Source organism: Phacochoerus africanus, chromosome 1 (genome assembly GCF_016906955.1).
Source record: "Phacochoerus africanus isolate WHEZ1 chromosome 1, ROS_Pafr_v1, whole genome shotgun sequence".
In the NCBI taxonomy this organism is placed as follows: Eukaryota; Metazoa; Chordata; class Mammalia; order Artiodactyla; family Suidae; genus Phacochoerus; species Phacochoerus africanus.
Genome location: NC_062544.1, coordinates 119,958,297 through 119,983,290, shown reverse-complemented (window position 1 = coordinate 119,983,290; position 24,994 = coordinate 119,958,297). Strand labels below are relative to the sequence as shown.

The 24,994-nt window shown below is 37.4% G+C and overlaps 1 protein-coding gene across 30 annotated transcripts in view; it reads right to left on the bottom strand.

Annotated features, from left to right (window-relative positions):
* Positions 1–909: 909 nt before the first annotated feature.
* Positions 910–24,994, bottom strand: part of SLMAP (sarcolemma associated protein) — a 149,268-nt gene continuing 125,183 nt past the window's right edge. For 13 of the 30 annotated variants that reach the window (XM_047777567.1, XM_047777630.1, XM_047777613.1 and 10 more), the window contains 7 exons: positions 19,626–19,748; positions 18,496–18,570; positions 16,090–16,410; positions 15,146–15,263; positions 10,660–10,831; positions 6,611–6,745; positions 910–2,787 (listed from right to left, as the gene is read on the bottom strand). In XM_047777567.1, the coding sequence (XP_047633523.1) occupies positions 2,695–2,787; positions 6,611–6,745; positions 10,660–10,831; positions 15,146–15,263; positions 16,090–16,410; positions 18,496–18,570; positions 19,626–19,748 (1,037 nt within the window). In that variant the 3' untranslated portion in view covers positions 910–2,694. Of the gene's footprint in view, positions 2,788–4,119; positions 4,210–6,610; positions 6,746–10,659; positions 10,832–15,145; positions 15,264–16,089; positions 16,411–18,495; positions 18,571–19,625; positions 19,749–24,994 lie in introns of all 30 variants that reach the window. The other 17 variants (XM_047777595.1, XM_047777604.1, XM_047777658.1 and 14 more) reach the window with 3 other exon arrangements.

Below are 24,994 nucleotides of genomic sequence, written 5' to 3'. Positions count from 1 at the left end.
ACACAACAGCTCACGGCAACGCTGGATCCTTAACCCACTTGAGCAAGGCCAGGGATTGAACCCAAAACCTCATGGTTTCTAGTGGAATTCGTTAACCACTGAGCCACAACGGGAACTCCAATAAGTTCACTTTAAATAGCTGTACTGGTTCACCTAAAACAAGCATCTGCAGTATTTTTCCTAGTATGACATTCTAATAAACTCTTACTTACCACTTAAATGACACTTCACATATGTAATCTTTTAAGATTTCATATTATTAAAATATAGATGTTATTCTTCCCATTTTATAAATGAGAAAGTAGAGATTCGGAGAAAAATGATTTGCTCAAGGTAACACCGCTGATAAAAGGCAGAGCCAGGATGCCAATACAGATCTGTTTAGCTTTAAACACCATGTTCTTTTCATTTTCTGACCTAGTCATGTAGCACTTTAGCATAATTTTTAAATGTATTATAGGGCTGTTCAATTCTTAACTGCTAGGATTAAATTTTCTTAATGATTCTATCACTACCAGTGAATAATCCTACTCTTTATTTAACTTGAAAGTAAACTACTTATGAATAGGCTCATTTATATTCTTAAGAAAAACTGTCAGTAACTACAAAAACCCATTTATTCAATTTGAATAAAGTAAATATTGATACTAGGCTTTACATTTTAAAGAGACTTGCCTGGTGAGTCACGTTTTAATAATAACTAGAGTAGTAAAAGGAAAAAAAATTAGAGCAGTAAGTCATATAAACAGCTAATAACATGGAGAAAGCAGCTCAGGGTTTTCTTTAGAGCCCCAAAGAACACCAAACATATGTTATGTTGCATAAAGAGTCATTTCAAGAAAAGACTATTAACAATACAATAGTAGAGGCAGGACTAAGAATTTCAATGATATTCAACTCAAAAATGCATAGGGAGAGTAAAGTTATTTTATTAAATCATGCACATCATGTGTGTTAGTGCAAATAGTTTAATTTGTACTCCAGAAATTCTATTGTACTTTATATCTTTACAAAATAGATTTAAAACAATTATTTACTTTAAAAAATGTAATTCTGAAGGTAAGCATTTCAGAACAATATTTGCAATAACCTATATACAAGAGGTACTGGGTACCACTGGCATATTAGCATTCTGTGGTGGAGTGGCTTCCTGCAACAGAAAATGATGAAATGAACTACATGACAGTAATTTCTACAAGTCATTTGTGACTAATTCCTCCATAAATCTAGTGATCCTCCCGAAAGCAAACCCCCAATAGCTTAAAATGTAACCTTTAAAGTATAAACAATGACTTCCAAACATCACAAGGCAAATTATATCCTAAACTTCTCTTTCAATATTTGGCTAGGCCTGTGGATTGCTACAGAACATTCAAGCCAATTCACTGACATTCCCTCCCAGTCTTCATTGACTGAAAAATTTAACTATGTGATACTTTAGGATAGTCTATGACCTAAATAAACTTTATTGACATAACTGTGGTGCCGCACAAAACCATAGCTAAACTTTCACTTCCGTGTTTTAAATTTGTAACATCAAGCAGTGTTTAGGTGCTTCACTGTGCATGGAACACTATTAATCTTGGGAATAGCACTTCTCATTAACAGAACATCCCAATTAACGACAATAAAAAGAAAATAACCATTTGCATACCCAACCAGGAAATCTGTTGGTAGGTGTCAACAGCTCACCTCAAACATGAATTAGCTTTGAAATATCATAACCAAATTAAGTCAGTAAAAGCTTATCTAAAGAGATATTAATTCTTTCTTTAATTAAACATGCTTGGAGGAAGAGATGATAGAAAAAAAAATCATGCTTCCTAAAATGCTGTATATGAGAAAGTAACTTGGCTTTTAAAGAAAATATCTCTTTAAATACATGAGGTTTAATAAATTACATTCCAATTGACTCAACAGTTTGGTTTACTGCACTGAAATTGTATAATTACTATGTTTTTGCTCCCAGAAATACTTCAGTTTGCTCAAGAAAATACACACTCTCATGGAAAGTTTTTCAAAGTTGATGTCCTCCACATCGTCAAGTCATATTAAGGCTGAACAAGCGTGCACATATTCCCCAAATTATCACTAGAACAGAATATTTTCCAAGTGTATTTCTCCTTAAAAAAAAAAAAAAATCCACGCAAATAGTTGTCTCTAAGTCTTGTTCCCAATAGCTCAGTGGTTTTATAACAAGTAAAAATGGCGTAAATATGTAAAAAATATATATATGTGTATATATTTCAAACTCATAGGCACTGAGCACACAGGGCCTCTCTTCCCATGTATGTATCAGTTGTTTGGTTTGGGTAGGTATCGAATCAGAAAAATGAATTATCTGGCCATTAGAGTTCAGAGTAAAATACCCATAAATTTAATGTTATAAATAATTTGGTGTACCAAGAAGCCTACTTTAGGCCACCATAATATTCAGAATTTCAACATACTAAGTTAAAAATTACATGAAAAATTGCAAGCAAATTATTGCTTACAGTAGAATAAAGTCACAATTTTATATCCTCTTTATAGACAGGTACATTTTATATAATTTAAAGCAATGACCCTACAGCTGTATTCTTGCACTTCTGCTGTTTTAAGAGGTAAAAAGGAAGAAATGGTTCTGTTTGTCCCCAGCACGAGTGTGGTGCCAGCTTCTAGAGGGAGGACGGTGTACAGACTCAAGAAACGCTCTCATGGAGAAGCTCTGGCTAGACCTGGCACGTACAGCACGATGGCTGTCACTGCAACCAGGGCAGCCAACATGGGCATCCAGGGCCAGGGTTTCTGTGTGGAAAGAAACCAAGAGTCAATATCACATTCTCCCCTCTTTTTTCATACCTATTAACCCCTTGGTTCCAGGGAGTCCTGAATACTTAACAAATATTAGAAAAACCTTATCTTTGCACAAGAATAAATTTTAAAAAGAAAAAAAAGTGAGAGTACAGGTGTGAAGAGAGCCATAACAGCAGAACTCTTAGAGGACCGTTGTATGGAAGCCTAATACATTTCAGAAAAGTCTTGCGCAGTTTTCAATTTTGTTTGAAACCAAGTAGTATCTTCTGTAAGAAATCCTTTGGGCTCAGCCTGTTTTATTTACTCTGGTATCCATACATTACAACTAACTGATGTACATAAATGCCTGGAGTATGTTTCTGCCTAAAATGTTTACTCCTTGATAAAAACAAGACTCATATGTTGGCATAGTTTTATACAAGGAGCTGGTGGATAAGGTGATAGAAAGAAAATGGTCTAAGCTTTGATCCTCTAAGCAAAATGAGAAGAGGCTCAAGATGGGAAAGTGCTATTAGGGACCCTGCTTGTCTGATGACTTGGTAAAGACCATGTTCAGTGTAATAATGTCATGTAACTGTCTCATATGCTCTACTAACATGCATCCTTGTTGGAGGCAAGCATGGATGGGGCTATTCTTTGCTATCAGAGGGCTTTATAATACCAATTTCTTTTGTTTGATATTTTCACTAGTGTTCTGAGTTGTATTGAAAAAGCTGGTTTTTAAGGAAATGTGAGGTTGCAGATCAGGGCTCGGAAAGGTATGGGATAGGTTTATACTCTCACAAGTAAATGTATGTTGGGGTTGAGATTGTGAGCCAATTATGCCACTCATCCTTCATCATCTTCATAGCCACAGCATAAATATAGGCAAAAAGTTGAAACAATGAAACTCTACACTACAGAAAAGAAGAGAGAAGGCAGGAGGGGGAAGAAAGCTTGCTGAAAACTTCAGAGGCAAACTCTTCATTTCTCATTCAAATCTGATTAAACACACAATTGGGAAGGGGATACTAAATTGCAGCAATTCACAGTTTACTCCAGTTTGCTAAAGACAAAGACTCAGTTAATGTCAGCATATTAACATCTGGTTAGGTTGGAATTAATTCATGGTTAGCATTACTACAGAGGAAACAAGACAAAGTGTTATGTGATTAGTTGACTACTGTTCAGTTCATTTGTATGACACAATACATGGCATACTAGATGAAGGGTTTGCTTCAGGTAACAAAATACCTGTGTGGTTTTGCCATGCACTATATTACAAATATGGCACAAACAGGTGACGGGGACGAACAGACAAGGACTCAACAGTAGTGCTTGTACCTTTCTCTACCACAATGGACCGAAACACCAAAACAGGAAAGCCAGGAATAGGCCGATGAATACGGCTGGGACGGGTTGTAATATGGAAGGCTAAAGAAGGGAAGGGATATTAAAATCATTTTATGCCATAAAAAATTCAGATAAGATGATTTAGAATCCAGGGGGGTAGAAGGAAGGGTAGAAAGACATTTTAAAGACATCTAATAAAATCCAGAATGATGGATTGTGGTGTGTAAGCTGGCAAACTATCAGTTTAAAACTTCACCAACTGATGCTCTGCTTGATGGTATATTATTTTTGTTCCACGTTTGGAATCCATTCTTTGACAATGGACTCCTTTGGAAATGGCTAAGGTTATTTTATCCCTCTATCAAAACCTTTTCTTTTTTTTTTTAAACCGAAACTGTTTTGCTTGAGACAGTACTGTATGCAAGCTTAAAAAATAAATGTCTGGTGATGCATGCCTCCTAAATCAAGGAAGAGATCTGACACAATGTATGATAAACATTTAGTAATATAAAGATAGGCAGCTGAGTCTCAGGGCTTTGTTATGTTACCAGAATGTAAATAATTTTTTTTGGTCTTTTTTTAGGGTCACACCTGAGGCATATAGAAGTTCCCAGGCTAGGGTGGAACTGGAGCTGTAGCTGCTGGCCCATATCACACCCAGAGCAATACCAGTTCTGAGCTGCGTCTGCAACCTACACCACAGTTCACAGCAACGCTGAATCCTTAACCCACTGAGCAAGGCCAGGGATTGAACCCATGTCCTCATGGATTCTAGTCAGGTTCATTACTGCTTAGCCACAAGGGGAACTCCTATAAGTAATTTTTTAAACTGGAAGGGAATTACTACAATGACTGTTATTACAGAGTAATATTTTATTACTATTATTATAAAAATAGGAAATTCACCCCAAAGTAAATTATTTGTATAACTATAAGTAATAAGAGCAGGTTACTTTCTTTTCTTTTCTTTTTTTGTCTCTTTGTCTTTTTAGGGCCGCACCCGAGGTATACGGAGGTTCCCAGGCTAGGGGTCCAACCAGAGCTGTTGCTGACGGCCTGGACCAGAGCCACAGCAACACCAGATCCGAGCTGCATCTGCAACCTACACCACAGCTCACAGCAATGCTGGATCCTTAACCCACTGAGTGAGGCCAGGGATCAAACCCACAACCTCATGGTTCCTAGTCGGATTCGTTTCTGCTGCGCCATGACGGGAAATCCCAAGGTTACTTTCAAAAAAGTTCTAAATCATACAGGGGGATCCATTCTGGTTATGCTAGATGTCTTCACAGGTTAATTTAATAGAAGGTGGACTGAAATTCCAAAATCAGAGAGAGATAAATTAACACAAAAGAGAGAGTGACCAAACCATTATGATCTGATTTCAGAAGAGTTCTGTGACTGATGTTTTTAAAATAAATGCAATCCATTTTTGCTTATCATAAAGTCTCCACACCCAATTCATCAATTTCTAAAAGGCTTCTAACTAAGCCACAAGTCTTTTTTTTAAACTAAGACTTTCTTTAGCAAAGGACAGTTGGACACAACGCATGAGCATTCAGAGTGAGACTGTAACTGGATGGCCATGCAACATCTCTCTTTGGTACTTGTGCTGTAAGTTAAGCAGAGTGCCTTCCTCCATGGGAAGTGTGTGGCTCAGGCCCACTGCAGTGTCCAAGCCATGACAAGGGTTTGAAATAAGTCACAGCACAATCAACCACACTGAACATCCACCAGTTAGGGCCCACAAAGGCAATGATCACTAAAACGTATAACACAACATTTACTTAGTATAACATCTTTTAAAAGACCATCTGCCTGTCTAGAAAATGAAATACAAATGAATATTAAACTCAATTTATACAAAAATGTTCCAATTTCTTTCTCTCCCTCCACCCCTCTCTCTCTCATACACACACACAAACCTGTACAGGAACTCATCAAATATTTCCTAATATGTACAGGAAGCCCAGAAGACACTATAAGCTTTTTAGGAATATGTCTTAGTGAGAACACTAGTAGTATAAAATGAATATCATAATTAAGTTTCTATTTTTTGATACAGCCAAATGCTAAGGAGTCGACATATATTACTCCTTCTTCAGTGGGTCCCCAGTGGGATAGAGCTTCTTTTCCCAGCAGGGGGAAAAACAAAAGCTAGATGATGGCCTAGAGATAGAACTTTAGGTTCATCTGGGAGAAGCTGACAGTTCTTAGGTAAACTATTTTCTTGCAAACAAGGCTCTTCCTCCAAGTATTCCTTAGGTTCTTCTAGGGGTACAGGTTAAAGGCGCAAATTCTTACTCAAAAATTTGTCAGCACACTGATTCCATCATGGAATTTTGTGATAAAAGGCCTAGTTCATGTAGACTACAGGTCTTAGTTGTCAAATCAGTAATAAAGTCCTCTGGAAAAAAAAAATCAATTTCAGGGCTCTCACCTGCCTCTCAATCAAAGCTAAGCCAAGTTTGCAAAGACTTACATTATTTCCTTTCTCTCGGAGCAGCTTCAGGTTGTCTTTACATTGTTTGAGCTCATCTGTGATTGATTGTTTTTCCTGCTCAGTCATTTCAAACTTCAACTTCAGTTCTGAGAGTACAGTCTGTGTCTTTTCATACTAAAGGCAAAGAAAAAAGAGTGTGCAGACTCAACTTAAAATGGGTATGAAGTTATGCTTCTAGTCAGGCTTATATACCAGACCCTATTTAGTCACCTGCAACACCATAGTCAAGCCTTTCTTTTATAAGGAGAATAAGAATCATTTGCACTAATAAGTCTTTAATGTTAAGTTGATTCTATGTAAGAATTTTCTGGCTCTGGTGTTAAAAAAATAAGAGAAGTCACTGCTGTGTCATCTGTTTCTAATGTAAGGCGTCACTTTTTCCACTAAGTGAGTTAGAGGAGAAAAGTAAAATTCTAACATGAGCAACAGAAAATCAAGTGAAGAAAAATTCCATAGCCCAATTAAATGGCAAGGTTTTAGGACGTCTGAGTTTATAGCCTGGCAAGTCATGTTCAGACAAGCTATTTGAGTCTCGAAGTAAAAAGTGTTAGCTCTCATTAAGCTTTCCTTTACCCAGCATCACTGGGTATTAAAGTGTCCTAGATAAGGAATTTCTAGGAAAAGGAAGCAAAGAAAGATATTGAAGGTACCAATCACTAGGAATAAGGACATTTCTCTTTACTTAAAATATATAAGCATCAATTAAAAATTAATTTAAAAAATCTGTTTCCAATGGACATTTTCCAATAGCGAAACATGACATTTCCTGCTCTGGAAAACAGTTCACTGAATCTAATTTGACTTTCAGACAGACTATCCCTTGAACACAGGTGAGAGCAATATGAAATGCAGTATGGTTTGCCCCTACTTTAAATGCCCCAGAAACTAGAAATTTTAGATTGGTTCCATTTCCAGATATTTCATATACAAACAAGCTGGGCTCTCAAAGAGCAAAGACTGTTCTGCTGCTGGCTGTGCCTTTGTCTTGGCCTCTATTGCCTCACTCTGCCATATCTGAAGGTTTTAGAAGGAAAGACAAGGGATGAGTATAATAATAATAATAATAATAATAATAATAATAATAATAATAATACCACAGGTCTGGCATATCAGAAAGATTTCTCCTCTTCTCTAAATATAGCCATCTATGCTAGAAAGTCCCCAGTTCTTTTCTGCCTATATCCTAGAAATTTCTCAATAAAGGACACAATTTACATGGTGCTTTTGAACAATGCAAACACCTCTGAGTAATTAATCAGGCACTCATCATTATGCATTCTAGAGACAAATATTAAGGATGCAAATGTATAAAAGTGTCAGTCAGAAGTGATGGGGGCAGAGGTTTAGGGTCAGCAGTGAGTTTACCAGAAAGTGAGAGGAAAGACACGAGTACAGAGAGGGAGGTAAAAATATGAAAGGAACTCCCTGCTACCTAACAACGTTCCCAGAACAAGTCTGGGTATTATGCCAGAGAATGAACTAAGGAGTAAGATTCATGGACTTCTTGACAGCTTTTTTTGTGGGGTCTGTGGACTTCCTTCCAGAAGGCAGAAGGTTACCGGCAGGCTGCCAAAGCAAATTCAGTGTACCTAGACTAGTGTCTGCACTAAGTCTCTGAGAACATAATCAATTCTCAATGATCTGATTCTTAACAGTGACTAATAAAGAATAAGTGAAAAGTACTTTTCTGACCATATTTTTCCCTTACTTTCCTTTACCACCCTTCTTACATCCAGTCTGCCCTTTACACCAAAGCACTTAATCATTTCTCTGTTCCAGGAGTTGTAGAGCAGAATGACAGGAAGGCAGCTCAGTCAAGAAGATCCTGCTGTTTACCTTCAGCTAGTGAGTAGGGTGGGAAGGACTCTGGCCCCAGGGCAAGATGGTGAAGCCAAACAACTTTCCCCGAAGTCAATCTTTGCAGGGTGGAGTTGTGTGCTCTATGTTTTGTGAATTCTTAAATTACAGACATTCTGACTAAATCAAATATATAGATGCTTTCTAAAGTCAAATATAAAGAGGGTATACCATTATTTTTCTCTTAATAGTGAGGATTAAACTTTACTTTTCTCATGCTCTTTTTCTTTGTTAAATGCTCAAATAAAAGCTGCCACATATATAAAATTTAATTGTCTGAACAAAGGTCACCTTCACAGCCTTAGTTTCACACCTCCCTTGGATATCATTCTGCTCCATCTTGCTTTCTAACACAGAGGTGAGAAATGAGCTCAGTTTTGATGAGTGGGGAAGTACCACACAATATTACCCAACACCTTTGGTTCTTCTTCATAAAAATAATCATATCGGGGCTTGCTTAGTTCGTAATATTTTAACCTGTGACAGTGCTGAAGATACATAATCATGATACTGTGCACATTAAGTATGATTACATGAGAGAAAGGAGAAAAGGGGAAAATGTTGAAAGGAAATATATGTGCATTACTAAAAGGTGGTAATTCATTTATAGTGGATTACACAGATACTAAGAATCTCATTAAGAACATTTTAGTTACAGACTAGTATCAGTAGCTGACATCAGGACAAACGGAAAGAGAAGCAATTTTACATTACAAAGGAGCATGATGACTACACATCATTTCACAATGGAAAACACTGAACAAGAAAATAGAAAAGAAACATATTGACAAGATCAGACATATTTTTAAATATGCTGCATTTAATGCAAACCAAAGGCTATCAACAATTTAGATGATGTGACAACATGCCACTGCCATTTGTGGAAACAGTTAAAGCATTTTGCACTGATTGCTCAGTGACCAAAAACAGGCAAACAAATAATGCAACAAAACGGCTAATGCATTCGGAGTAACATACAACAGAATTATCTTCCAACCACAGCATTCTTCCCAGATTTTGAAAGAATTATGGCCTGTGGACTGGAAGGACACAAAGTGCTTACAGTATTAAATACTAGGATATTTACTTTGGCACAAAATTTGTGTTCCAACCAAATAAAATGAGATTTCTCCCCAAACACATATCTTTTAGCAAGAAGATAAAAACAAACATATTACAAAATCAATATGCACATGTAAATAAAAAACGTTACAGTTTTTTTTTTCTTTAGGAACAAACATGAAGACAGAAGAACAATAATCATTTCCAAGTTCAGGGCACTACAAGGAAAGAAAAGTTCAAAGGAAAACTGCAATGATTAAACAGATCTTCTAAAAACAATTTTGGGAAATTTTGTCACTAAAGACAAAGAACTGTCTTCAACTTCTTTCGGTTTTTAAGGAATCTTTCATTTAAGAGGGTCTACAACTGGGGTGAACCCTGCAGGGGAGATCAAAATCATTAGCCTTCTCCATACCCTAAGCTGGCCAGAAGTCAATGCAGGGAGGAGTATAAGGTTAGTAGGATGGATTGAAGCTCTTACTGCCCCATTATCAAATTCAAGGCTTTGCTTAGGAAAAGGCTGGGTGGGTCTCTGCTTCAAAGTCAACCCTTACAATTTTTAACATAATTTTTTTAAAGCCATTAAAGTCAAGGTTTTAATAAGCAAAATGACATGAGAAGTGAGCATGCCTATTTGTGAAGAAGAGGAAAAGGGACAGGGGAAAGAAAGTAAAAAATGTGTTTGGCTGGCTGGGTACGAGGTGAATTTTCTCATAAGCAACTTTTTAGGCCAGTTTCAACTGAGGGGTTTAGATAGCGCTATGATGTGGCTCCAGCTTGCGTTCCAAAAGTACTCTAAATTAAATATGATACTGACTTTGAAAGATAAATAATGAACTGAGTGATCTGGTATAAAGGACTTCTCATACAGGTGAACTAGTTGGCAGAGAAAAAATTTTAATGTAATTTTGTATATTTGTATTTTTGAGACCAAACCTTACTGATGAGTTCTCTATATTTGGACCATGATACATAGTTAGAAATCAGGAAGAGATGTTCCCAGTATCAACTTTGTGACTTTCCCTTTATTTCTAACTCGCATGAATATTTGATTTGCTTTTGGCTTTAAGTCCAACCATAATTGGGCTCATAACGTCTTTTCGCTTTACCTCTTTCTGTACATCCTTTGCTTGGTTTTCAGCCTTACTGAGAAGAGTTTTTAAATCAGCTGAATCCCGAAGATGCTGTTCTTTCAAGGATCCCACTTGATTCTCAAGCTCTTTCCTAGTCATCTGCAGGATGCTGAGATCACTGGTAAGCTCTAAACTCTGTTTCTGAGAACTGCAACATAAATATTGAGAGTTATTTGTGTAGAAACTAGACATAGCAGGAAGTCCAATTTCTCATACATTTCACTAGAAGGGATAGGGTGGATTTCAGAGGACAAAAGAAAAGTGTAAAAAGGAATGATATTTTCTTCTTTCTGACCATGCCTGCGACATGTGGGAGTTCCCAGGCCAGGGATCAAACCTGCGCCACATCAGTGACAACACTGGATCCTTAACCACTAGGCCACCAGGGAACTGTGAATGATATTTTCAATAAGTAAAAAGCACTGAAACACTAAAACGATACAAGTTTAAAACTGCATCCTATTTCGGATAATCAAATACATACAAAGGTGAAAATAGAAGCAGAAGGTGATTAATTACATATTTTATCTTACAGTATATTAACTGTATCATAAAAGATTCAGTGTAAGCCTTCTAAATGAAAAGAAGGCACATATTCCAACTATTTTCTTTAAATATTTGACAAATAGGATGAGGGATAGAAACTTAAAGCTCAAGAGCCACTTCCAACTTTAATAAAGATAAACCTACTCAAGTGAGAAGACATCAAACCGGGGGGACAGTGCGGGACAAAGAACCAGGAGGCTGGGTTCTAGACCCTAGCTCTGCCATTATTTAGTTGTGAGATGTTGAGCAAGTCGCCTAACTGGTCACATTTCATTCTCTGAGTAAGCATTTCCTGAGGTCTTAGATCTGTCCTAGATACCATTTTGCAGGCACAAATAACACAAGGAGAGTCTTAGTAATCTCCACTGTCAAACAATAAGTTTGAACCCAAGCTGTTTTCCATGGTTTTTTTTCTTTTTTTGTCTTTTTGCCATTTTCTTGGGCCACTCCTGTGGCATATGGAGGTTCCCAGGCTAGGGGTCTAATTGGAGCTGTAGCCATCAGCCTACGCCAGAGCCACAGCAAAGCGAGATCCGAGCCACGTCTGCAACCTACACCACAGCTCATGGCAACGCCGGATCGTTAACCCACTGAGCAAGGGCAGTGATCGAACCCGCAACCTCATGGTTCCTTGTCAGATTCATTAAACACTGAGCCGTGACGGGGACTCCTTTTTTTTTTTTTTTTTTTTCCCTCCTTGTTGTTGTTTTGGCCACGCCCTCGGCATGTGGAAGTTTCTTGACCAGGGATCAAAGTCGAACCACAGCAGTGACAACACTGATTCTTAACCCACTGTACCACAAAGGAACTCCTTTTTCCAGCTTAAACTCTATGATTACTTTCACAACTTGATGTAAAAAAAAAAAAAAATGTGATTTACACTCTAGGAAAACAGCTTGAGAGGTATGAACAGAAATTCTTTGTTCACTTCCTTCTAAATCATAGACAATAAAGAACAAAAGACCTGTATAGTGTAGCTACATTGAAGAATTTGGCTCCCATCTAGATGGCAGTTTTACACTCTTAGGATGGATCATAAGACTCAGTCTCAGTATTGTAACCAAAGTACTATAGCGTATAACTCCCATGTTGACTGGATGCTAGGCAGATCCTAGGGTGTGAGTGTAATGTCAGGACAGTATGGCTAGGCACTAAATGGCATGTAAGACCCCTGTAAAGGAAGACTAGCTTCTTAATACTACTTATATTCTGGGGGTGCTCCACAAATAAATTTAGAGAACTTTTAAGCCAGAAAAGTTTAAAAAACAGAATTAATATGTCTTAAATAGTCATGTGAATTTAGATAGATAACTTGATCAATGTTCTGTATATTTCACCTTTCTGGTGCCTAATATTTTTAAACCATATGATTTAAATTCATAAGGAGTATTTTACAAACTAAACAAAACTTGAATTAAAAAAATAACATTTAACAATCGCCAGATTCCAATTAATCATATCTCAAAAATAAGGGATGAAGTCTGAACCCCTAAAATATCAAAAATTTCAAAAAAGAATAATTTAAGAGGAGTCCCCTGGTGGCAGAGTGGGTTAAGGACCTGATGTTGTCACTACTGTGGCTTGGGTTTGATCTGTAGCCTGGGAACTTCTACATGCCGTAGATGTGGTCACAAAAAAAAAAAAAAAAGTAAGATAATACTAGTAATCAAATATCAGTATCTCTGGCTTGATAGGATACAAAACTAAATGGATCCAAATGAATTCCAAATATGAAGAACTTGAGAACATACATGTGTATGTGTATGCCTGTGTGAGCACATTTATTTATTTACTTATTTATTTATGTTTCAGGTCTTTATTTTGTCCTATTCATATTCTGAAATTGCTTTAAACATGCATTTGTCTTACTCTCTATTATTAATTATCTCTAAACATTCAAAAGTAATGCACATAGAACAGACTATGGAAAGACAGGACATTGGAAGAGAAAAAAATGCCTGAAAAATACTGATATTGAGCACATATGGAATAATAAGGAGTTTTAGAGAATAAGTCATCACATCTTGTTTCTTCAACTGGTTCTTGATTTTTTTTTTTTTTTTTTGGTCTTTTTGCTACTTCTTTGGGCCGCTCCCGTGGCATATGGAGGTTCCCAGGCTAGGGGTCGAATCGGAGCTGTAGCCACTAGCCTATGCCAGAGCCACAGCAACGCGGGATCCGAGCCGCATCTGCGATCTACACTGCAGCTCACAGCAACGCTGGTTCGTTAACCCACTGAGCAAGGGCAGGGACCAAACCCACAACCTCATGGTTCCTTAGTCGGATTTGTTAACCACTGCGCCACGACAGGAACTCCAGGTTCTTGATTTTTTAAATATATAACTAATATTACAGTTGTCCCTGTTTTTATGAGATAATGAGATTACTATTTTCTGATAACTCATGTTGATAAGTCTAGTCCTTTTTTTCCCTAAAGCTTGTTTTCTATGGGAACTGACCTTGATCACTGAGTTTTTGCTAACCTTAATGCTCTTCAGGAGTATAAACACAAAGCTAACAAGAGAGCAATGACCCCATTTTTGGTGTACTGTGGGAGGGGAGATGAATTAATCAAGAATAGCTTCAATAATTGGAGTTCCCGTAGTGGTGCAGCAGAAACAAATCCGACTAGGAACCATGAGGTTGCGGGTTCAAGCCCTGGCCTCACTCAGTGGGTTAAGGATCCAGGGTTGCCATGAGCTGTAGTGTAGGTCGCAGACACGGCTCAGATCCAGCGTTGCTGTGGCTATGTTGTAGGCTGGCAGTACTAGCTCCATTTAGATCCCTAGCCTGGGAACCTCCATATGCTGTGGGTGCGGCTCTAAGAAGCAAAGCAAAAAAAGAAAAAATGAAAAAAAAAAGAATAAAAAAAATAGCTTCAATAATAAACATGTACTACTTTCATATTCTGGATTAGAATGTAAATAGAGCTTAAATTAAAAAACATGTAATGGATCAAATTTTTAAGGAAGAAATAAATTTTAAACTATACAACAAATGCTGATGAAAAATAGGACTCTATTGAATTTGGTGCAATAAATCTACTGCATTCATTGGTTTGCCTTAAGGTACTGGATATTGGAAATATTTAACTGGTTTTCAAGAATTTTTGATCTTATACATTATCACTCTTTATATAACTGTTTGAAATTCCAAAAAAAAAAACCACCCCAAAACCAAAACAAACAAAAAATTCCAAGGCTGAATTTTATCTTTCGATAGTATCAATTCTTTATCACAGCTATCTTCTTCTTCTTTTTTGTCTTTTTAGAGCAATACCCGTGGCATATGGAGGTTCCCAGGCTAGGTAGAGGTCTAATCGGAGCTATAGCTGCCGACCTACACCACAGCCACAGAAATGCCAGATCCCAGATCTGAGCCTCATCTGCGACCTACACCACAGTTCACGGCAACACTGGATCCTTAACCCACTAAGCAAGGCCAGGGATCGAACCCGCAACCTCATGGTTCCTAGTTGGATACATTTCCATTGCACCATGACAGAAACTCCTATTACAGCTATCTTCTGATCACCCTCATAAACAGAAGGGATCATTCGCAAGAAAGAAAGACAAACTTAGTTTTTGCAATTTATTACTATTTAGTTTAAAGGGCAAGTTCAGTCACTAAATATAGATCTTTGCTGTTTGTCTGTTTAGGGCTTTAGGGTGGAAGAAGGGGCATTTAATGAATCTGTATTCCATGAGTACACCAAAAGGAAAGGATGTAGGATGATGGTGGTGGCAGAAAAAAATGCTGAGGTAGTCATTTAACATAGTTAATCTGCCAAATAGCCAAAAATAGCCTGGCTAAATATTTTGTTCCAAAACCTATTTAAGTATCAAAATTAAATTTAATTTAGATGAAAATTTAAGATAAAGAAATATTCTGAAACTAAAAAAGAGTTCTTGCATACTTGTGCAATTCTTTTTCTTGCCGCTGTAGTTCTGATGATAGCAAAACATTTTCCTTTCTTAGAGAACGGCATTCGGTTTCCAATACATTCCATTCCTTTCTCAACTTCTCTAGTTCACCTAAAGTAGTCCCAAAACACATCTGTTAATACAGGAACATAACTACTTTTTTCCCCCTTAACGTATATTTTATATGACCATTTTTCAATTCCTGTTACTTTGCAGTTATACCTCAGAGAAATTCCCAACACCTTGAACCTCAGTAATATTTTTTCCCCCACTTCACTTTGTAAAAAAAATTTTTATTGGAGTATAGTTGACTTACAATGTTGTGTCAGTTTCAGTGTACAGCAAAGTCAGTCAGTTAATACATATATCTATACTTTCTCAGATTCTTTTCTCATATAGGTTATTACAGAATATTGAGTATATTTTCTTCTTCTGTACTAGTAGGTCCTTGTTAGTTATCTATTCTATACATAGTAGTGTATATATATTAATCTCAAACTCCTAATTTATCCCTCCTTGTCATGTTTCCTCTTTGGTAACCGTAAGTTTGATTTTGAAATCTGTGAGTCTGTTTTTATTTTGTAAAAAAGTTCTTTTGTATCATTTTTTATTAGATTCCACATATAAACGATATCTATATGATATCTGCCTTTCTCTTTCTTCACTTAGTATGATTATCTCTAGGTCCATCCACCCACTTCACTTTTATAAGACAAATAATTTTTGATAGTATTTAAGTAAAAGGCATAATTAGAAAAAATTTCAATTTATTGTAGAGCTCATACACCTGAGGAATGTTTCTAGCCCCAATACAAAAACACTGCTTTATACAACCAATTGTTATCAAAGAGAAAATTAGCCTGAATGGTTATTTTGTATAAGATATAAAGTTATCATTGTCAAGAGTTAAGAGTTTTAGGTAAAATACATTTCTCACCTCGTAGCCTAGTTGCTTCTTCTCTCTGTTGGTCCTCACATTGTTGACATCGAAGCTGAAAACTATTCTGCAGACTGGTGATCTCTTTCTCATATTCAGATGCTGCTTTCCGCCACCGCTCAAGCTCGGTTCGCACCTTCTTAAGCTCTTCTTGTAAAGAAGCAATGTCAGTGTCCCGCTCAGAGGCAGCCTTTTTTGCTGCTTGGTGAAGGAGTAAAATCTCATCTCGGGCACTAAGCAACTCATCTCGAGTGCTTGTAATTTCACTGTCCTTCTCCTCCCGGAGATTCTCAATATTGATGTGTAACCTCTGCAGTTGGGCTATAAAAGTATATTTCCCTGTCATTTTCTTAGTCCATAGCAATTAGGAATAAAAGAACAGCCCATATGGGATTGTAGTTATTGCACAGCCCAGGCTATCAGAGCTGTTTGTTGCTTTTGATTAAACTGTATATAAACAATTCATGTTTAATGCAGAAAATGTCAAAATACAGAAATACAAAGAGAAGGAAAAAAAACACACAAAATGATCTTTATTTTTCTCACACAGAGAATATTGCTTCTAACATTTGGTACTTACTCTCCTAGATTTTTTTCTATGCATTTATACACAGATAAAAACAAAAATAAGGAAGGACTGTAATGTATACATAGTGTTCTAATTCCTGTTTGTGATAAATACTTTTTGGTAACCAAAAAATAGTTATACTCTAACTTTTTTGACTAATTCTTTATTTTAAACATTTTAAACTGTTCTGTTTTAAATTTCTACAGACAATACTCCTTATAATGCAACTGTGATTTTTTTTTTCCTCAGGGTGAATTCCTAGACATGGAATTGCTTGGTCAGATGGTACGCATTAGAAAAACCTTTGATGGTCTTGATTCCATTTTCTATTCAAATGTCAAGAAGCCTTTTCTGATAGCTTATCTAGAAATAGCCCCGTCATTTTCTAACTCTTTATTCTGTCCTTACTGAACGTCACATTGTATATTTATTTCCTTTTCCTTTTCCACTAGATTGTGCATCTCATGCATGCTATCCTCAATACTAGAAGAGTAAATCATCAATAACTATTCGTTGAGTTAATGAATTAATAACATTAATGAATACTGCCTAATCAAGAAAATTATAGGCAGAAAATTAATTAGGGGGATTTAAGACTAGAAGAGGAGGGGGTTGCCTCATAAACATTAAGGAAAATATTAGACCTTTTAAGTTTGTAGGAAGCATTAAGAGCTTACTGGTTAAAAATCTGAAAAGACACAATGGCCCAGGGATAACATGACTGTGGATAAAACTCTGAAATATAGATGCTGGCACTAGGGGGCACTCACTGATGCCTACGTAAGACAGCTTTAAGACAAAGGGGAAGCACAATGTCATAGAACCTTTAGAGATAACTGCCCATACACAGTAGATGATGGAAACATAGATTCGAACTAGATTTATATAAAATAATGGATAATGGCATTAAACTATAATAAGAGGGTAAAGAGCTTTCCTATCTCAGAAATTCTTGTTTGACCAGAATACAATTAAAAACAATTAAATAACTTAAATGGCCTGCTCAAAAATAAGAAAAGAAAGACTTTTTTCTATGGGATGTTTTAGGGTAAATATCATAGGCCTCACATAATGACTTCCCATTTTTTCTTAACGGAGATTATCTATCTACTTAATTTCTTCTTATCCTACCTCTCAAACTAAAAATTTTAAATTACATTGGTTTCTTCTGTGACCATGAAGGCAAATTAATTTTACTTTACGAATTTTACAACATCATGGGAAAGACCTCTCCCAGAGTATCTCACAATTAGAGCCTCAAAGTATGAGGAACTCCAGTTTGAAGAAAACCCTTGACATGTAGGGAGGGGTCTTTCAGGTCATTTCTGTAATTACCCTATGACAGCCCATACAAAGAGACAGCAAAATGGTGGTTATGAAGAGCAGCCTTTACCAATGAAGGCAGTCAGGGACCATTGTTCTGTTCCATGTGATAAATTAATTTTTGTTGCAATGCAAGTGTGTTTATGAGCATTAGAAATAATGCTACCAACGGGCTAAGTGCAGATGCACAGAGCTATTCAAACTGACTGCCTGTCTGAAGGCCTCCTCTATAGTAAGTCACTATATAACCCAAAAATGACACTCTTACCAAATCTGTACCTTCACCCCTGTTCTTTCCACCCAAGCGTCCACTACTGGGAATACTAGGGAATCTTCCCTTTAAAAAAAAAAAAAAAAAAAAGCCCACCAAGAACCCAGTTATAGTCTCAGATTCTAGGGAAGATTCAAAGCCAAGAAAAAATGGGAACACTTTGCATTCTTTATTTCCATTCCTTTTGAATCATTACAAACAAACAAACAATAATAATCCCAAATAGCCTCAGAATGTTCCATACCTTGAAGAACCTGTATTTGTTTATTGGATTCCTCAACTTGATTTCGGTAGGCTTTTCTTTCTTCTTCCAAAAGAGCTAAAAATAAAGCACAGTATATCTAATTTTGTGATTTAATTAAAGTATTCAGAATTGAGCAGCTGGAAATTTCTAAGCAATTCTCTTCTAAAGCTCATTGAAAGAAACAAAGGTTAGGCAGTAAGTATTATCAGTATTAGCAGTTGGATAGTTTAAAGATTTTAGGAGCATAAAACACTAGTAAGTCATAAATGTATTCAACTGAGTAGCAGAGTTTTCTAGACCTTGTATCACCAAGATAATATGTGCTATTCTCTGCTTGAGAAGCATTTTTGACAGTTGTTAATCAGCATTTTGAGCTTACATTTGAAAAACAGACCTAAATTCTCATGTTCACTGCCAAGCACATAGTAAGTACTTACTGCCAGGAAGCTCACAGATCCCCATGGGATGTGAATCTTCCTCCTGGTCAGAAAAGCCTTTTTAGAGAACCCGAGGACTCCTTGCACCATTAACTTTCTCCTCATTCTAAGACTTTGTAAGCTACTAATTGACTGCAACTAGGCAGTTACTGTGAACAATACAGAAATGTAAGCTCTAGGGAATAGCACAGCGTCTAACTGGCCTATGGCACTATAAATAAGCGAGCCTCTACAAAAGAAAGTGGTTGGGACATCAGAAGATTCTATACCTTAACCTTGCCTGGTTCTTCCTACTTACTGAAGTATACACTATAAAATCACAGGGAATATAAATCTCCCTTGTCTTATATTGAGTAGTTAATATCAGATATAACTAAAACTTAGAAGTTTATATATATTATTTTCTTTCCTTTTGTTGTCCTTAATATATAATTAACCATTAAGATCTTTTCACTGGCATGAGTCTTTCATGATCTTCACAAAGGAGTAGAGCAACTGTAACTCTCCCCACTTTACTGATCTGAAGCATAAGGTTAACCTCAGAGAGGTTAAGTAATGTCCCAAGATCACATATCTAATAAAGTTGTGGATTTGGATCAAGAGACCATGCCTCTGGACTTCATGTTTGGGGCCATTCAGTTATATCTTGTTGCTTCCACATTCCCTTAAGAATCAAAGTAATCTTGATCTCACCTTGAAGTTCAAAGCATTTTTGTTTACTTGCTCTAGCTAGTTCCTGGGCTTCAATCAATTCCTTGCGAAGATGCTGAATTTCTTGTTTTGCCTCAATTTCTGACTGAGCACCCTGCAAGTCATCTGACAAAAATATGTTTATTTTAAAAGCAAGAGTTAGTATCACACTAAAATCTCTACAACCAAAGATTAGCAATCTCTTTCATGTTTAGACATGCATAGTTAACAACAGAGCACAACTAAGTTTAATACAATTTAGAAGTAAATTATATTAAGCATTTTAGTCATTTTTCCCCAGAGAAAAAATACAGTTAAATACATTATTAGTAATTCATGTCAGTGGCACTATAAAATATATATTAATACATATTAAATTATATGTTTTCACTTATATAAGACTAATATGCAAGGCCTGAAATTTAAGGCATAATATTTTGTTTTGTTTTTTTTGTCTTTTTGCCTTTTCTAGGGCTGTTCCCGCGGCATATGGGTCCAATCGGAGCTGTAGCCACTGGCCTACACCAGAGTCACAGCAACGCAGGATCCAAGCCGCATTGCGACCCACACCACAGCTCACGGCAACGCCAGATCCTTAACCTACTGAGCAAGGGCAGGGACCGAACCCGCAACCTTATTGTTCCTAGTCGGATTTGTTAACCACTGTGCCACAATAGGAACTCCTGTTTTGTTTTATTTTGATGGCCACACCTGTGGCATATGGAAGTTCCCCAGTGAGGGATTGAATCTGAGCTGCAGCTGTGACAAAGCTGGATCCTTAACCCACTATGCCAGGCTGGGGATTGAACCCACGCCTCAAGAGTGATCTGAACTGCTGCAGTCAGATTCTTAACCCACCGTGTCACAGCGGGAACTCTTATATGGGCCTAATGTTATACTTCTTTATCAATTTTGAAATTTTTTGATAACAAGTCAGAAAATTTTCACTTGGAGCTTAACTGGAAATGGAAAAACAGAAATTTTTCTTCAAAAAAAAATTTTAGCATGATTTCCCTAGTTGTAGAATATAAAATAAAAACTAACCAAAAGCTCCACTGTGCTCACTCTGTCATCACTGTTTCCTCAACATTACATGAATAACAAATAAATATTTGCTAAATTATTAAATTATCTAACCTAAGTGATTTAATCAAAATAAAACCAAGCCAGCATTACATCTCAAATATGACCTCTCCCCTAATCTCTTTTCTCTCTAGTCACTCTACTCATCTTTCATTATATTAAAACTTTCTGCTACTTAACATTGTTAAAATAAATATATCATCAGGTAGGCCATGCTCTTCTAGTCCATTCTACTTGACTATTACTTTGGTTTACAGACAGCTCAGGTATAAAAACTGCAATCCATCAAAAAAGAGCTAAGAATAACATTTCACAATGCAATCACAGTAGGTCTTAGATGTTATAAACATGTTTTCATTCTTATATCTCATGTTCCCTGTCAAAGAATTCTGACTCTGGGTTCATCTGTTTTAGTCAATCTATCAATTGTTCCTTGAAACAGTCTTAGTAAGGGTGAAGCATGGAAAGAGACAGAGAGAGAGACAGACAGACAGACACACACACACACACATATTTTCCAGCGACAGAAGTACTGTCACAGTAAGCACAAAACTTTTCTTTCAACACCACACACTGCAGTCTGCAATGGGCTGAGCTCTGGATTTGTCTTTATGTAGGACAATGTCCTTAATTTTTTAAAGTATTAAAGCAGGAAGTACTATGATGCCTTTATCTTATTTTCCAAGTTGCTTGGCAAAAAAATCTACATAAAATCTTTCAGTAGATATTTCCCTACTTATATGTTAGGTTGGTTTTAACCTTAGCATTTGTAACAATTTGGGCTAAGTATTTGGGACTGACCTGTGGATTGTGGTGTGTTTAGTAGGTTCACAGGTTTCTACTCGCTAGATGCCGATAGTAGTTACTCAGTTTTAACAACCAAAAATGCTGTTATATTATGTAAAACTGCCCCACGGTGAGAACTATTGTTCCATGTTAATAATCTGATAAACAAGAGAAAACAAATCTCTACATAGGCTTCTTTTCCACAGAAGCATTGGCTAGTAATTATGTAACTACTTTCTGTATATTCTAAAAATGATTTAAAAAATAAATATATTGTGGATAAAGGGAGCCAGTTCACTACTAGAGAAGAGAATTATAGATATGGAAATAGGGAAGCCAGAATTAATTCTGTGGTATAAGGTATATATTAGAGGATGAACTCTAATAGATTTGAATGTATAAAAAATATAGATACAGAAATAAATATAGATACGTGAGGCTGGGTATGTACATACATGTATACATACATTTCTTTCTTTCTTTCTTTTTTTTTTTTTACATTTCTTTAACTTTTTCTTTTGGTCTTTTTTTGTCTTTTTAGGGCCTCACCTGCGGCATATGGAGGTTCCCAGGCTAGGGGTTTAATCGGAGCTATAGCTGCTGGCCTATACCACAGCCACAGCAACACCAGATCCGAGCTGCATCTGCGACTTACACCACAGCTCACGGCAACGCAACGTCAGATCCTTAACGCACTGAGTGAGGCCAGGGATCAAACCCCAACCTCATGGTTCCTAGTTGGATTCATTTCCGCTGTGCCACGATGGGAACTCCATACATTTCTTTCTTAACTTCGTTCACTAAGTGGGTATAAAATCAATAAGCACACCATATACTTAGATCTTGGTTTCTAAATATCATTCTCCATTTAAAAAACTAGAACTCTGTGGAGAAATGGCTGATTTCATGGCTAAAGCCAGGAGAGTACAAGATGAATGTAGAACATCCTTTTGTGTCACAAAGTAAGAAAGGGCTCAAAGAATGACTGGGTCATGTCAAAAAGACATACAGGGGAGTTCCCGTTGTGGCACAGTGGTTAACGAATCCGACTAGGAACGATGAGGTTGCGGGTTCGGTCCCTGGCCTCGCTCAGTGGTTAACGATCCGGTGTTGCCGCAAGCCGTGGTGTAGGTTGCAGATGCAGCTCGGATCCCGCGTTGCTGTGGCTCTGGTGTAGGCTGGCGGCTACAGCTCCAATTAGACCCCTAGCCTGGGAACCTCCATATGCCATGGGAGCGGCCCAAGAAGTGGCAAAAAGACAAAATAAATAAATAAATAAATGGGAAGAAAAAACAAACAAAAAAACAAAACAAAACAAACAAAAAAAGACATACACGGCTCCCACTGTTCAAACATGGGACGATTGGAGCAGGAAATCAAAAAGGGACTTTTTGTATCAATCTACTTCAGACGCTTGGGAAGAGTCTCATGATGAGTATTGGTGGAAAGGGTTTAGATGAAGGTAAATGAAAGCCTTACTGAGCTAAATAAATAAACACCCATTTTATTTAAGTGTGCAAGTCAAAAGGAAATAAATGTTTTTTAGGAACTACGATGAGGTGAAAAAATTAATAGAACCTGTTTTCCCTTTCACACAAATGGTGTCTTTAGAAGTGCCTCATGTATAGTCTAGGCCAGGGACCAGCTTTTCTCAGAGGAAGGCTAACTTCTATAAAGATGGCTTTACCACACAAGACTCACTGAAGAGCCAGCCCCAGCACACAGAATACATGATACCCTAAATACAATTTCGTGCTACCATTTCTTCAGACGTATGTCTGGAGATTTAACTTAAATTCTGACCAAATGGGAGTGAGATACTCTAAACTACTTGGTATAGGGCCAAATCAAAATATTTCTTCCTAAATTCTATTTTGCACATGCATGTCTGTTGAAGGCTGGTGTAGTCATAAAATCTGTTATGTCATCAAGTGACAGAAGTGATCTGGCAGAGGCAGCTGGCCAGATGGGTGCCATTCTCTCTCTACTACTACCCCCTCCTTTGTAAAGTTTGGTAGTTTAGTTGCAGGCTTGGTTGATGAGAACCTTCACAATGGAGGAAAACCACTTTCTTGTTGTATGTGCAGTCACATGACATAGTCCTAGGTGGCAGCCTATGAATTTAACTTTGGCAGTAGCCTCTTACTGTCAATTCTCAGCCCTTTGCCATTACATCTGACCAGCTGGGTTCCTTCTTGACAACTGGATCTTGAGTTGGCGCCTTTGTTCTTTCCACTGTTCTCTTTCTCTATCAACACCTCCTGCTATCACAGTCTATTCCTTTGCAGAGAATTCCTAGTTATTACCCTCTTTCTGACCAAGTCTTATCTTTCTCCACATCTGCCCCACACAGACTGTGCTGCACTACACTTTTCAGCTGAGAGATGTTATTCCTACTTTTTTTGGCTGCACCCATGGCACATGGAAATTTTTAGGCCAGAGAATAAACCCGCACCAGCATTGTGACCTGCGCCACAGCTATGGCAACGTGGGATCCTTAATCCGCTGTGTCACAAGGGAACTTCCTGTTATTTCAACTTTAAACAGTATTCCTATTTGTAAACGTCGGTATGATTTTAAAGAAATGTATGGGCGTTCCTGTCATGGCACAGTGGAAACGAATCCAACTAGGAACCATGAGGTTGCGGGTTTGATCCCTGGCCTCACTCAGTGGGTTAAGGATCTGGCGTTGCTGTGAGCTGTGGTGTAGGTTGCAGACGCAGCTCGGATCCCGCGTTGCTGTGGCTCTGGCGTAGGCTGGCGGCTACAGCTCCAATTAGACCCCTAGCCTGGGAACCTCCATATGCCGCAGGTGTGGCCCAAAAAGACAAAAAAAAAAAAAAAAAGAAAAGAAATGTATGGCTCCCCTTTTCCTCTTGGTGTTCTCTAGCTGATCTTTAACCAGCTTATTTGGGAAGCCCATCCTAACTAATGCTCCACTCCATCCCTGCCCCTGGCCAGAAAAACAGCTGTGCTCTCCAAAGTTTCCATCAGACCCATTTATACTTATTACACACACTAGCAACATGTCTCCTTCCTCCTTAAGAATGTAGCTTCCTCATGGGTCTTATCTTTGCAACTCTTGGGTCAATAAATGTCACAAATGAAAATGACTTTCTAGTCCTAGTTTCTGTCTTACACTTACAACTGCGTTGCTAGTTCCTTAGGTGACAATACAAAACTAGGACACCTTTGCACATGAAACAAAAAACTTCTAATAGCTATTTGGAGACAGTGGGTTTAATACAATGGTTTCAGGCAAATCAGAACCTACCGGAAACCTTCCTGTTCAGCAAGTGCCAAACTAAAAACATCACATTGTAGAGTTCCCTGGTGGCCTAGTGGGTTGAGGATCCGGTGCTGTCACTTGCTGTGGCTCAGGTTGCTGCTGTGGCACAGGTTCAATCCTTGGCTGGGGAACTTCCATATGCCGTAAGCACAGCCCCCCGCCCCCCCCCCCAAAAAAAGAAAAAAGGAAAAACCCTGAAAACAAAAAACATCAA